The sequence below is a fragment of the Salmo salar genome, chromosome ssa12 (genome assembly GCF_905237065.1).
Source record: "Salmo salar chromosome ssa12, Ssal_v3.1, whole genome shotgun sequence".
Taxonomy (NCBI): domain Eukaryota; kingdom Metazoa; phylum Chordata; class Actinopteri; order Salmoniformes; family Salmonidae; genus Salmo; species Salmo salar.
Window position 1 is genome coordinate 53,680,875 of NC_059453.1, and position 15,257 is coordinate 53,696,131.

General features: G+C 42.7%; 1 protein-coding gene across 2 annotated transcripts; it reads left to right on the plus strand.

Annotated features, from left to right (window-relative positions):
- Nucleotides 1-29: 29 nt before the first annotated feature.
- On the plus strand, nt 30-12,637 carry ldlrad2 (low density lipoprotein receptor class A domain containing 2). Of its 2 annotated transcripts, none has more exons than XM_045692024.1 (6): nt 30-773; nt 5,828-5,970; nt 6,228-6,540; nt 7,154-7,312; nt 7,724-7,864; nt 11,867-12,637. In XM_045692024.1, exons 2-6 carry the CDS (start codon nt 5,872-5,874, stop codon nt 12,166-12,168), a joined length of 1,014 nt encoding a protein of 337 aa, XP_045547980.1. In that variant the 5' UTR covers nt 30-773; nt 5,828-5,871; the 3' UTR covers nt 12,169-12,637. The 2 variants fall into 2 exon arrangements, with proteins under 2 accessions (XP_045547980.1, XP_013987358.1); XM_014131883.2 differs by lacking the exon at nt 30-773 and adding an exon at nt 3,802-4,594.
- Nucleotides 12,638-15,257: the final 2,620 nt, after the last annotated feature.

Sequence of the window (15,257 nt, forward strand, 5' to 3'; positions counted from 1 at the left end):
TAACCGGATGTATAAATGTGAAGCATCCGCGTGTCGTTTCTACTCATTACCAAATATGACAGTGAGAGGCCCACTTGCCGGGAGTGGGAGAAGATGGATTTTGTCCGACATTCTGCAAATGTTCTCATCGATTAATCATTTAATGTCAACACAGTGTTCCCAAAACTAGAATATGTTATGAACATAGTGAATTAAGTTTAGTAGACTTTACCCTTTGTAAAAGTTTAAAAAATCGCGTTGTTTAGGAGTGCAAAGGCTTATTGAGTTATTGCACAGGCGCACTTCACAGAGGAGGCGTTCCCTAATGGAAATATGCAGACGCATGCGAGAAGGCGCCAATAGGATCTCGCTAGCTTGGGCTTGGCTCTGCTCATCACCTTGCTTGTTCTACCCACGATGACTCTTTCTTCCCATTGGAAACGATAGGGTGTGGTGTATCTTAGTTTAGTTATAAAAAGTCTTTGGTTTTACTTTGCCCACGAAAATAAGCCCATGAAGTGAAGAATTTTTTGTATGGAGGGCAATGAGAGACTGCCATATTGGCACTACATTCCATAGGAATTAATGGATTTCTTTATTATTTCATTCAGTTAAATGTTTCAAGGACAAAATTACATGTATTTAAGTATTTTTCTTGTTGTTGTGGGGACAGCAACATTAGTAATGTTTTTAGATATTTTAAATTTTTATGCTTAGTCATAAAGAACTACAAATGCCAGGATGATCTGAAAATGCCAGGATGATCTGGATGAGACTGCTGAATTGAGGCAAAGGTAAGAATCTCTGGATGAACTATCTAATGTTAGCTACATTTTGTAATAAATAAATTGGCTACATATCTTTAAATTGACAATTCTGTGAACTGTCTTGTGCAAGTTTTAAATTGACACAATACCTGTTAGCAAAGGTGTCAGCTAGAGATGATGTGCAGGAGCTTGCAGGGATTTGTAGTTTTGCATGATGTCTACTTTAATGCTAATTAGAATTTTAGAATCTGAGAGTAAATAAAGCCGAATACATTGATAAAAGTCACCTTGTCCGAGAGAAATGTACATGGTTATCAAAACGTCTCGCCAGGGTAAGCCTACACGAAACACAGCCCTTATTTAGAGTTTCTAAAATTCCCTATGGGAAAAAATGAATGGTGGAAAAACGATTGGAACCTTTTCCCTGTTTCACCGCTAGGTTTTATGGGTATTAAGACACCTCCACAGTGGGGCTCTATGCTAAAATCCTGCCACTTTAATACAGCTACGACCGAAGTGACTTGTCGTAGGAGGTTAGGAGGGTCCTCACTAGTTATTACAGCCACAAAGTCATAATTATGGCTTAACCCCTCCTATTTCTACAGTTTATCTTCTTCAAATCTGATTATAAACATAACCAGACTGCTAACCTTATGCCTAACCAAAAAGCTAATTGTTATTTTCATGAATTTGTACGATAGAGCCAATTTTGTGACAACCGGTTAGAGCGCATTTTCCCTAACCCCTTTCCTACTTTATTTATTTTATTTAACCTTTATTTAACTAGGCAAGTCAGTTAAGTACAAATTCTAATTTACAATGACGGCCTACAGCGGCCAAACCCGAACGACTCTGGGCAAATTGTGCGCCGCCCAATGGAATTCCCAATCACGGCTGGTTGTGATTCCTAACCTTAACCTAATTCTCCTAACCTGCTACGTTAATTCTCATAATCTGTTATGGAAAAGTAATGTCCAGTCTAGCTGTATCTAAGTTTTTACGGAATCTCAAAAAGCAAGCGGCTGAGGTTTTTCTCCTTGATTTATTGGAGGTTGTGACTAGATAGAGTACAGCTACGACTGGAAGTGTATTTTGGTAGCAGATTAGGAGAGCAATTGAACTAACCCTAACTCTTTTCCTAACCTTAACCTCAGTCTCCTAACCTGCTACGTTAATTATCCTGGCCTGCTGCGTAAATTCTCCTAACCGACTACGAAAAAGTAACTTCCGGTCGTAACTGTATTCCACCTAGTCAGAACCATTATTGGACGCATTCGTCCATGATTGAATGAAACCTTGATTAGTGCTATCCGAAATTCTTGGGACGTCCCTACCCTAACATTAACCATAATCCTTACATAACCCTAACCTTAACCATTACCTTAAAGGTAGCCTCAGCTAAATATAGCACCACATATATTGAGATGAGCAAGATGCAAGACTTCGCTCTCACACAGCCACACACAGTATCTGTCTTCGCATGTTTAATATAACACACATACATTAATTATTCATTTCGGTTGCCTATCCTGATGTGAAGTTTGTTCTGTAGAAAGTATTTGACTAGCCACAAAATTAAGGAAATTAGAAGGAGGGGAAGAAAATTGTCTTGCCCCACCACCACCACCAGGCAACCGAAATGAATAATTCATTAATGTATGTGTGTTATATTAAACAGAGGGAGTAAAATGTAGGCAAGCAATAAACATTTTAGAACAACTACTAGTCGAATAAGACATGGGAGAGAGGACGAATTTGGAAGAATTGAATTGCAAGGAAGAATTGAGTGTGTGCGCGTACACGCGAGGGGGGGGGGGATTCTGGTAGGGGTGAGCTTTTCTGCACAACACCGGGACATCCCAAGTTTAGACTTAGAATACAATAGAATGCTTCTCTTATTTCATTAGCTGTAAACTTCATATGTGTTTCCAATGGAGGAGAATATACTGTACTGTATAACTCCACTGTTTCAACCTGGGAAATACCATGCAGCAGTTGTAGGATAACAGTGGTGATATAGGCTATAGTTCAAATCAAATGTTATTGGTCACACACATGGTTAGCATATGTTATAGCGAGTGTAGCGAAATGCTTGTGCTTCTAGTTCCGACAGTGCAGCCATATCTAACAGGTAATCTAACAATTCCACAACTACCTAATACACACAAATCTAAGTAAAGGGATGGAATAAGAATATATACATATAAATATATGGATGAGCAATGACCGAGCGGCATAGGCATGATGCAATAGATGGTATAAAATACAGTATTTACAAATGAGATGAGTAATGCAAGATATGTAAACATTATTAAAGTGACTAGTGATCCATTTATTAAAGTGGCCAATGGTTTCAAGTCTGTATGTAGGTAACAGCCTCTCTGTGTTAGTGATTGCCGTTTAACAGTCTGATGGCCTTGAGATGTTGTTTTTCAGTCTCTCGGTCCCAGCTTTGATGCACCTGTACTGACCTCACCTTCTGGATGGTAGCGGGGTGAACAGGTAGTGGCTCGGGTGGTTGTCGTCCTTGAGGATCTTTTTGGCCTTCCTGTGACATCGGTGCTGTAGGTGTCCTGGAGGGCAGGTAGTTTGCCCCCGGTGATGCGTTGTGCAGACCGCACCACCCACTGGAGAGCCCTGCGGTTGTGGGCGGTGCAATTGCCGTACCAGACTGTGATACAGCCCGACAGGATGCTCTCAATTGTGGATCTGTAAAAGTTAACTTAATTATTGATTCATTTCTTATTCTGAAAATAACAGGTGCTCAGATTTACACTCTCAGTAAATAATTAATTCAGTGCGAGTGTCACTCCAGGGTCCTCTTGTGAATCTCTTTTATGAGCCCCCCTCATCCTTGACCTTGAAGTGGTGTCAGTTAGACGGCTACGTGTCACATGGAGGATATTGGCTCCTTACCCTGTAAGCAGTTTATGGACAAGGTATGACCGCAATCCATGCTTTGGTTTATTTTCCTTGGCACTGCGATTTGTGCCACAAATGTTAAAACGTTAGCATGTGGAAACGGTTCCAGGGAAACTAAACCAACGCATGAATTGCTGTCATACCGTGTCCATAGACAGTTTAAAGAGTAAGGAAACAATGTAATTTGGGTAAACTATCCCTTTAAGCAAAACAACACATCTCAGCATTTGTGTGCATTTAACAATTAGGCAAGTAAGAAGAACGTTTTTATCTAGCATGTCTAAGTGCACCAATCCCTTAAGCTAAATCAAGTCTTTCAAGTGCAAGTGAAACTACCAACGTAAATCTATTCTAAAGGGAGACAGATGGAGAGCCCGTCGGTCTCGCTGAATGCGCCCAACTTGAGTGTCGGTGAAAGGGTGCGGATAGAGGGGCCCGCTCCCCCTCCTACTTTGGAAAAATTGTATTGGGTCTGTTGTCATGGAAATCACAGGACACTTAGATGGATTCGACAAAGATAGGGGTTCAAAGGAACAAAAGCCTAAGTGTAACTTTCCTAAAGGCGTCAGAAACATTAAAAGGGAATATTCATCGTGCGTCCCTCATTTGAAGACCGCGCTTCTCTTGGCACACCAGCAACGGAATGTCCACAAAGTGCATTTTGCAAAATGGTTACTTTCCGTGAAGAACATAATTTTCCACCGAAACAGACACACATGCAACACATTTGAGGAGTCGTGGGGCTTGGGATACGCAGAAACGCAGCCTTGGGATACGCAGTGCGCACCAGAGTGGAACAACAGCCTTTGCGCTTGGGAGTAGGCTACCTACCGAGATGGCCAACAAGGGGATTCAACTTCAGAGCCTGTCAAAAGTGTTTGTTCTGCTCAGCATAATGACAGTCACGACCAATCCACTTGAGACGGGTAAGGAGATGGAAGGTCAATTTCAGATTATTCCGTCGCGGATTCAGACACGCTTTTCCATTACCGTGACGCACTGCCTTGTGCGCGTATTTATTTGTTGCTCCTGGCTCTCTCATTGTGCCACTGGGATTTTGTAAATTAAAACACTGTGTCTTTCTGAGTCCCTGTAATGAAGCGTCAATATTATATTCGTTACCTAAATACCCGTTGAGTTTAAGTCTGAATGGCAATTTGTTTCAGAAAACAAACCAGAAGCCCTTGGATGACCAAGGAGCCAGGGGTTACGCCCGCAGCTGAATGATAATTTGTCATGTGACAATTCTTAATTTGTGAAATAATAGTTTACACAGGGGTTTGAATTAGTTTTAATTCAACTTTAATTCATGAAATATGCATTCATATTTTTGTTCGCCTGTATTCCACTGAAATAGCCTACAGACTTTTGACATTAAACTTAATAAATAAATCTATGCTTTTATCATTATCAACAACAGATAATCATTGAGAAAGAAACATCAGGAGTTGCCTCATGTCACCTTAGTTGTCTTTTCCCTACGCTACTTCATCCCAGTGAGAACTTACGTACCAGAGCTGTTTATTTTTACCTGTAAAACGCTTTATTAGGGACTCAAGGATATACTGTTGTCCATGTTTTGGACAGTGCTTCTCTTGCGGGCAATGTGTTTATTTGGGTAGTGTTGTGGGACTGGTGATTTCCCACCAGCGGTGGCTTCCCAGTCCCCTTTCTTGGGGCACTCCGGTAGGTCAGCGCAGGAGGATCCAGTGGTTGCCTAGGGAAACCGAGCTTATAAACCCAGGAAGGGGTTGTAAATCTTCCCATTATCTGGCTCACTGTCCAGAGTGGGTGTGTGGAGCAGCATCAGTTGGCCCCCAGCCTTAGACCCTCACTGTGGCTTCCATCCATGTATGTATTACCACCATAACCAAGAGGCCCAGGGGTAGTGTAGTGCACTTGACCTGTAACTGTAGGGTTGCTAGTTCAGGTCCTGTTCTGGCTATTTGTTTCTTATAATCACCTGTAACAAACTCAGTTGTGTTTTAGTTTGTCATATTTTTTAATATTATGCTCATAATTCAGTACAGGTCAGGGAATCAATGGGACTGTGGAGAAACTGAGAGAAAGCAGATTTTTGTTTACACATCACATCCTCACAGACAAGTAGTTTGCTGTTTATGCTACTTACATGTATACATCCGTGGGTTTTCCTCCAGTCAACGTGGTGGACTTCTGTGGCCAGAACATCCAGGGCGATGGGATGATCGTCAACTCACACCAGGAGTCCAAGAAGTACTACTTTGTCACCATGGGAACGGACTGCCACCTCACCATGCAGGCCGCCTCCCCCAAGGACAAGGTGCCCACTACTAGCCACACCCCCTCCCTTTTGTGCTCACTATACACATGTATGCCCAATATCCCAAATCCCTTGTATAGATCTTGAAGGTTTGGATAGGTATATGCAATATGATAATATTTCACCTTGACTTCTTACAGCTATCCACTCCTCTCAGTTCCAAGGCAAGGGTTAGGGGTGATAATACCAATATTTTAACTTTATATTCCTTGCAATGTCTGTCAGTTAAACATGCCCCCACTCCTCTCCCCGTAAAGGTCCAGTTCCACTTCCGCTTCTTCCTCGTCTACAGCCTGCTTCGTTTAGCACCCCAAAGTCCATCCCCCCTCTTCCCTGAGTCCCCTGAGTCGACTCCAATGGTGGAGCAAGGGGACCCATGTCATGCGGGATCATACATTCAGTTCTATGACGGGCGGGACAAGAACTCGCCTCCTATTGGACCAACGCTGTGTGGGAAGAGCCCACCTCGCCCGGTGCTGTCCACAGGGAATCACCTGACCCTGCGTCTGGTGACCCAAGGTACCCTGCCTCGAGTGGATTTCGTGGGGGACTTCACCTCCTTCAGACTAGGTGAGACATGACGCCAGCCACCCAATCAGATTGAGCCCCAAAAAATAAACACTGTTCCAAAATGGACATTATTTGTCTTTTTACCTAAACATTCAAACACTATCAGATAGAATTCATAGCAAGCAGTGCACTGGTTGACATTCACTCTCATGGGAAAGGTGGCCAAAAATTACTAACTGAAACCCCAATAAGTGACGAATATGACAGCATTGAGGCATGTCACTGTGCTTCTATGGCTATATACACCATGCCACTGCCTACTTCATTTGTTAATTTAGCAAACAAGACAGCTCATAATCTAGTGCCTTTATCACAGTCAACACAACTATATTTTGGCTTTAATTAGCTTTAAAAATGCAACATTTTCCTCTCTGCCCCATGACAAAATGTGTAGAATTGCAGAAAATTAGCTATAAAACAGCAAAAATGTATCTCCGCCTCATGGCAAAATGTGTAGCATGGGATTAGCTATACAACTGCAATTTTTTCTCTTTGCACATGGCAAACTGTAGAATTACAGGAAGGCCACGACAAAATTGTAGCCTACTCACGAGCTGTAGTTTGTGCCGTTTGTAACCAATCAAATGTACCATCTTGCTCTATCCATTTTCAGGTTTTAACCAATCAGCGTGCAGCAGTGAGCCTTACTTCCCATGTCGGAATGGGAAGTGTATCCCCATGAGTCTGGTGTGTGATGAAAAGGGCATTGATAACTGTGGGGACGGGAGTGACTTGGAGGATCACCTGCCCTCAGGGTGCAAAGGTCACTCAGGTATCACACCTGTGCAGCTACCTGTTCAGCAGGCCTTTAAAGGTGGTCTCCCCCAACAAACTTCAGACTAAGTCTCGCTATTATTACACTATTACACAGTTTATACACTTTTAAAGGAGTGGGGCAGTCCTTCTCCTCACATATGTGTTTATTTGTTAGGTCACAATTAGAGAGGAAACAGGAGAGTGTGCTGAAAAAGTGGTAGGCCGGATCCGAACCCATACTGCAGCAGTAGACAGTGTGCACCAGAAGCAGAGGCTTAGATCACTAGACCACCTTAAGCCACCCAATTTGTATTATTCTACCGTTCTTCTAAACTGTACAACGTTTTGGTTACTGTAAATTAGAATGTGTTGTCAGTCACCATACCTAGTAAAGAAAAGGTAAATAACACCCGTGTCATCTCCTCAGCAGGTCAGCTGGCCCCACCCCAAGCCCCTCCTCCAGCAGTGACCCCATCCCCCCCTGTCTTAAACCCGCCCACTTTGCCCATGTCCACCAATAGGGACTGTGGCATTCCGGACGGTGTACCCCATCACGACTCAGTGACAGGTGAGTGACAACTGGTACAATGCAGGTTATTATTTTCCTCTTGACCAACTAGGAGGTTGTTATTATAAAAGGATCCGTTCCCAATGTCTTACCTGGTTGCGTAAAGGTTAATAGAATAAATAGCTCAACTCAAACTGCTTTACTTGTACTACTGTATATAGTGCATTCGGAAAGTATTCAGACCCCTTGACTTTTTCCACATTTAGTTATGTAATAGCCTTATTCTAAAATGGATTCAATACTTTTTTTCTCTCATCAATCTACACATAATACCCCATAATGACAAAGCAAAAACTGTTTAAAAAAAACAACTAAATATCACAATTACAGTACCAGTGAAGTTTGGACACACCTACTCATTCAAGGGTTTTTCTTTATTTTTACTATTTTCGACAGAATAAGACAAAACTATGAAATAACACATGGAATCATGTAGTAACCAAAAAAGGGTTAAACAAATCAAAATATATTTCAGATTCTTCAAAGTAGCCACCCTTTGCCTTGATGACAGCTTTGCACAGTCTTGGAATTCTCTCAATAAGCTTCACCTGGAGTGCTTTTCCAACAGTCTTTTCCAACAGTCTCCACATATGCTGAGCACTTGTTGGCTGCTTTTCCTTCACTGCGGTCTAACTCATCCAAAACCATCTCAATTGGGTTGAGGTCGGGTGATTGTGGAGGCCAGGTCATCTGATGCAGCACTCCATCACTCTCCTTCCTGGTCAAATAGCCCTTACACAGTCTGGAGGTGCTCAGACCAGATGGGATGGTGTATCGCTGCAGAATGCTGTGGTAGCCATGCTGGTTAAGTGTGCCTTGAATTCAAAATAAATCACTGACAGTGTCACCAGCAAGCACCATTACACCACCACCTCTGTGCTTTACGGTGGGAACCACACATGTGGAGATCATCCGTTCACCTACTCTGCGTCTCACAAAGACACGGCGGTTGGAATCAAAAATATGAATTAGATCATGAAGGCCTGATTCACGCAGTCTCCTCTGAACAGTTTGTGTTGAGATGTCAGTTACTTGAACTCTGTGAAGCATTTATTTGGGCTGCAGTTTCTGAGGCTGGTAACTCTAATGAACTTATCCTCTGCAGCAGAGGTAACTATGGGTCTTCCTTTCCTGTGGCAGTCCTCATGAGAGACAGTTTCATCATAGCTCTAGATGGTTTTTGCGACTGCACTTGAAGAAACTTGACTGACCTTCATGTCTTAAGGTAATGATGGACTGTCATTTCTCTTTGCTTATTTGAGGTGTTCTTGCCATAATATGGACTTGGTCTTTTACCAAACAGGGCTATCTCCTGTATACCAACCCTACCTTGTCACAACACAACTGATTGTCTCAAACTCATTAAGAATGTAATAAAGTCCACAAATTAACTTTTTAACAAGGCACACCTGTTAATTGAAATGCATTCCAGGTGACTACCTCATGAAGCTGGTTGAGCGAATGCCAAGAGTGTGCAAGAATCTAAAATCTACAATATATGTTGATTTGTTGAACACTTTTTTTGGTTACTACATGATTCCATATGTGTTATTTCATAGTTTTTATGTCTTTACTATTATTCTATAATGTAGAAAATAGTAAACATAAAAACTTTTGAATGAGTAGGTGTGTCCAAACTTTTGACTGGTACTGTACATAAGTATTCAGACCCTTTACTCAGTACTTTGTTGAAGCACCTTTGGCAGCGATTACAGCTTCAAGTCTTCTTGGGTATTACGCTACAAGCTTGGCACACCTGTATTTGGGGAGTTTCTCTCATTCTTCTCTGTAGATCCTCTCAAGCTCTGTCAGGTTGGATGGGGAGCGTTGCTGCACAGCTTGGGTTCAAGTCTGGGCTCTAGCTGGGCCACTCATGGACATTCAGAGACTTGTCCCGAAGCCACTCATGCATTGTTTTGGCTGGCTGCTTAGGGTTGTCCTGTTGGAAGGTGAACATTCACCCCAATCTGAGGTCTTGAGCGCTCTGGAGCAGGTTTTCGTCAAGGATCTCTCTGTACTTTGCTCCGTTCATCTTTCCCTCAATCCTGACTAGACTCTCAGTCCCTTCCACTGAAAAACATCCACACAGCATGATGCTGCCACCACCATGCGTCACCGACGGGATGGTGCCAGGTTTCCTCCAGACGTGACGCTTGGCATTCAGGGCAAATAGTTCAATCTTGGTTTCATCAGACCAGAGAATCTTGTTTCTCATGGTCTGATAGTCCTTTAGGTGCCTTTTGGCAAACTCCAAGTGTGCTGTCATGTGCTTTTTACTGAGGAGTGGCTTCCGTCTGGCCACTCTATCATAAAACCCTGATTGGTGGAGTGCTGCAGAGATGGTTGTCATTCTGGAAGGTTCTACCATCTCCACAGAGGAACTCTGGAGCTCTGTCAGAATGACCATCGGGTTCTTGGTCATCTCCCTGACCAAGGCCCTTCTCACCCGATTGCTCAGTTTGGCCGGGCAGCCAGCTCTCGGAAGAGTCTTGATGGTTCCAAACTTCTTCCATTTAAGAATGATGGAGGCCAATGTGTTCTTGGGGACCTTCAATGCTACAGAAATGTCTTGGTGCCCTTCCCCATATCTATGCCTCGGCACAATCCTGTCTCAGAGCTCTACGGATAATTAATTCAACCTCATGGCTTGGTTTTTGCTCTGACATGCACTGTCAACTGTGGGACCTTTTATATAGACAAATCACGTCCAATCAATTGAATTTACCACAGGTGGACTCCAAGTTGTAGAAACATCTCTAGGATGATCAATGGAAACAGGATGCACCTGAGCTCAATTTCGAGTCTCATAACAAAGCGTCTGCATACTTATGTAAGTAAGGTTTTTGCTAAAATTACGAAAAACCTGTTTTCGCTTTGTCATTATTATCAGGAATCAAGGTAACACCCAGATGCAGACTGTCGAAGTAACAATGTATATTATAGCAACGACAGGTCAAGTCAGGCAGGGGTCGATAATCCAGAGTATAGGGGCAAAGGTACAGGACGGCAGGCAGGCTCAGGTCAGGCAGAGTAGTTGGGCAGGCAGGCTCAGAGACAGGACAGGCAAGGGTCAAAACCAGGGGTCGAGAAAAGGAGAGACTGGGGGGGAAAAAGCAGGAGCTGAGAAAAACGCTGGCTGACTCGACAAACAAGATGAACTGGCAACAGACAAACAGAACTCAAGTATAAATACTCAGGGGATAATGGGGAAGATGGGCGACACCTGGAGTGGGGTGGAGACAATCACAAGGACAGATGGAATAGATCAGGGTGTGACAATTCTAGGGTATTGTGTGTAGGTTGATGAGGAATTGTTTTTATTTAATCTATTTTAGAATAAGGCTGTAACGTAACAAAAGGTTAAAAAAGGGAAGGGGTGTGAATACTTTCCAAATGCACTGTATCTCACAGTGTTTTTTTTTTTTCAAAGATCCCTTATTTCTTAACTGCTGGGTAAGCCACAAAACCTGTGTAGGGGATGGGGTATTGTTTGTGTCTGTAAACTCTATTTCAGCACAAAGTAACAGGAACCAAATTGGAATGCAAAGCACATCAATGACAGGGGGCATAAAACTAATTGGGATGCCCATAGCTCTTAATTTCGCCCTTACCGGTTGTAAACCAATAAACTGTGATGGATTCTCAGTGGTGAATATGACCCCTTTGAGTTCCCAGTCACCATTGTTCCTTTTCTAATGACACTGGTGCAAATAGATACTGAGGCTAGATTGCCTTTTTGTCTGTGCCAAGCCACCAGATGTCCAGCCAAGACCACAATCATTATTTTATTCATTCCAATTCGTCTGGCGAAGGACAGAAAAAATTGGCTGTGAAAATTGCCAGACATTTGTCTTACATTGAAGGATGATTTGATCATCAAAGAATACAAGTAAAAGTCTTTACTGTGATTTGACAACAAAGTATTCGGATGGTTTTACTATTACAAGCAAGCAGACCCCATTGCTAACTGTACTCTACTCTCATCTCTCCACACTCCCCCAGATTCTCCTCCCTACCTGTCCCTTTTGGCTCTCTACATCGCCTTGGGTGTGATAGCTGGTGTGGTCCTGCTGTGCTGGTGCTGCTGGTCTCCAGGCTGGTTCCTCTGGAGGATCAGCATCTGCCGCTTCTTACCATGCTGTAACTCAGCCTGTGCCTCCTGCCAGCTCTGTGCCCGTAGCTGTGCCCAGAACAAGGAGCACCGACGAGCTAAGGTCTCACCACAAGGACAGTTCCCAACCAACAGTGTTGCCTTGTCCACCCGCACCACATCCACGGCTAACGCCACCACTCTCGCTGTGTAGGGGGGCAATGCAGTCACTATGTAGCGCAGGACTGTTGTTGCTATGAAGCATAACTGCTATGATGGCTAACAGTGAGACAGATGGACTCACGGACATGATGACCCAGACTTCCTGTTTTAGACTGATGGATTGAGATGATACTTGTCTTTTTGCTGGGTTACAAGGACTGTTAATGTCATGGAAGAAGGAGTGCTGCAAAGCTGAGACCGTTCTTAAAACGGGGAAAGGCTTTACATTATAATGTTTTAGTCACTGTAGGTTCTTGTTTTCTGGTGCTTTACACAATGAATGACTGATGCTACATTCTTCGAACTGTTTTGTATTTAAAAGTGTATTAGATTGGATTCAACAGAGGGTTCTTCTCTGAGTGTATAAGTAACCCAGGTTCACCTATTCAATTCTATCTACAGTTGAAGTCGGAAGTTTACATACACTTAGGTTGGAGTCATTAAAACTTGTTTTTCAACCACTCCACAAATTTCTTGTTAACAAACTATAGTTTTGGCAAGTTGGTTAGGACATCTACTTTGTGCATAACACAATTTTTCCAACAATTGTTTACAGACAGATTATTTCATTTATAATTCACTGTATCACAATTCCAGTGGGTCAGAAGTTTACATACACTAAGTTGACTGTGCCTTTAAACAGTTTGGAAAATTCCAGAAAATTATGTCATGGCTTTAGAAGCTTATGATAGGCTAATTGACATAATTTGAGTCAATTGGAGGTGTACCTGTGGATGTACTTCAAGGCCTACCTTCAAACTCAGTGCCTCTTTGCTTGACATCATGGGAAAATCAAAAGAAATCAGCCAAGACCTCAGAAAAAAATGGTAGACCTACACAAGTCGGGTTCATCCTTGGGAGCAATTTCCAAATGCCTGAAGGTACCACGTTCATCTGTACAAACAATAGTATGCAAGTATAACCACCATGGGACAACGCAGCCGTCATACTGCTCAGGAAGGAGACGCGTTCTGTCTCCTAGAGATGAACGTAGTTTGGTGCGAAAAGTGCAAATCAATCCCAGAACAACAGCAAAGGACCATACAAAGTATCTATATCCACAGTAAAACGAGTCCTATATCGACATAACCTGAAAGGCCGCTCAGCAAGGAAGAAGCCACTGCTCCAAAACCGCCATTAAAAAGCTAGACTACGGTTTGCAACTGCACATGGGGACAAAGATCGTACTTTTTGGAGAAATGTCCTCTGGTCTGATGAAACAAAAATAGAACTGTTTGGCCATAATGACCATCGTTATGTTTGGAGGAAAAAGGGGGAAGCTGGCAAGCCGAAGAACACCATCCCAACCGTGAAGCACAGGGGTGGCAGCATCATGTTGTGGCGGTGCTTTGTTGCAGGAGGGACTGGTGCACTTCACAAAATAGATGGCTTCATGAGGATGGAAACTTATGTGGATATATTGAAGCAAAATCTCAAGACATCAGTCAAGAAGTTAAAGCTTGGTCACAAATGGGTATTCCAAATGGACAATGACCCCAAGCATCCTTCCAAAGTTGTGGCAAAATGGATTAAGGACAACAAAGTCAAGTTATTGGAGTGGCCATCACAAAGCCCTGACCTCAATCCTATAGAACATTTGTGGGCAGAACTGAAAAAGTGTGTGCGAGCAAGGAGGCCGACAAACCTGACTCGGGTACACCAGCTCTGCCAGGAGGAATGGGACAAAATTCACCCAACTTATTGTGGGAAGCTTGTGGAAGGCTACCCGAAACATTTGGCCCAAGTTAAACAATTTAAAGGCAATGCTACCAAATACTAATTGAGTTTATGTAAACTTCTGACCCACTGGGAATGTTATGAAAGAAATGAAAGCTGAAATAAATCATTCTCTCTACTATTATTCTGCCATTTCACATTCTTAAAATAAAGTGGTGATCCTAACTGACCTAAGACAGGGAATTTTTACTAGGATTAAATGTCAGGAATTGTGAAAGACTGAGTTTAAATGTATTTGGCTAAGGTGTATGTAAACTTCCGACTTCAACTGTATGTTGCCATAAGATTCCTAGTTACAAAAGCATGAGAAATCCCACTCAACCTGCTCCCACTGAAATTTTCACTTCCCACACATATATGCCCCTTACCCAACAGGGACTATATTTTTGTTAATAAAATAAATCCCACTCCTCAGTTTTTTTAGGTATTTTATGTCCCATTTCGGGGGCGACCACGTATGTCGGTGCTCATGTATGCCATGTAAACTGATCCTGCCTCGAGTAGACATATTAACCTTTCTTAATTTACCCTCCATGCTTGTTGTGTAACTATACTACAGTTCAAAAGTTTGGGGCCACTTAGAAATGTCCTTGTGTTCCATGAAAACATACATGAAATGAGTTGCAAAATGAATAGGAAATATAGTCAAGTCAAGATGTTGAAAAGGTTATAAATAATGATTTTTAATTGAAATAATAATTGTGTCCTTCAAAATTTGCTTTCGTCAAAGAATCCTCCATTTGCAGCAATTACAACCTTGCAGACCTTTGGCATTCTAGTTGTCTATTTGTTGAGGTAATCTGAAGAGATTTCACCCCATGCTTCCTGAAGCTTCTCCCACAAGTTGGATTGGCTTGATGGGCACTTCTTACGTACCATACGGTCAAGCTGCTCCCACAACAGCTCAATAGGGTTGAGATCCGGTGACTGTGCTGGCCACTCCATAATAGACAGAATACCAGCTGACTGCTTCTTTCCTAAATAGTTCTTGCATAGTTTGGAGCTGTGCTCTGGGTCATTGTCCTGTTGTAGGAGGAAATTGGCTCCAATTAAGCGTGGTCCACAGGGTATGGCATGGCGTTGCAAAATGGAGTGATAGCCTTCCTTCTCCAAGATCCCTTTTACCCTGTACAAATCTCCCACTTTACCACTACCAAAGCACCCCCAGACCATCACATTGCCTCCACCAAGCTTGACAGATGGCGTCAAGCATTCCTCAAGCATCTTTTCATTTTTTCTGCTTCTCAAGAATGTTCTTTGTGATCCGAACACCTCAAACTTAGATTTGTCTGTCCATAACACTTTTTTCCAATCTCCATCTGTCCAGTGTCTGTGTTCTTTTGC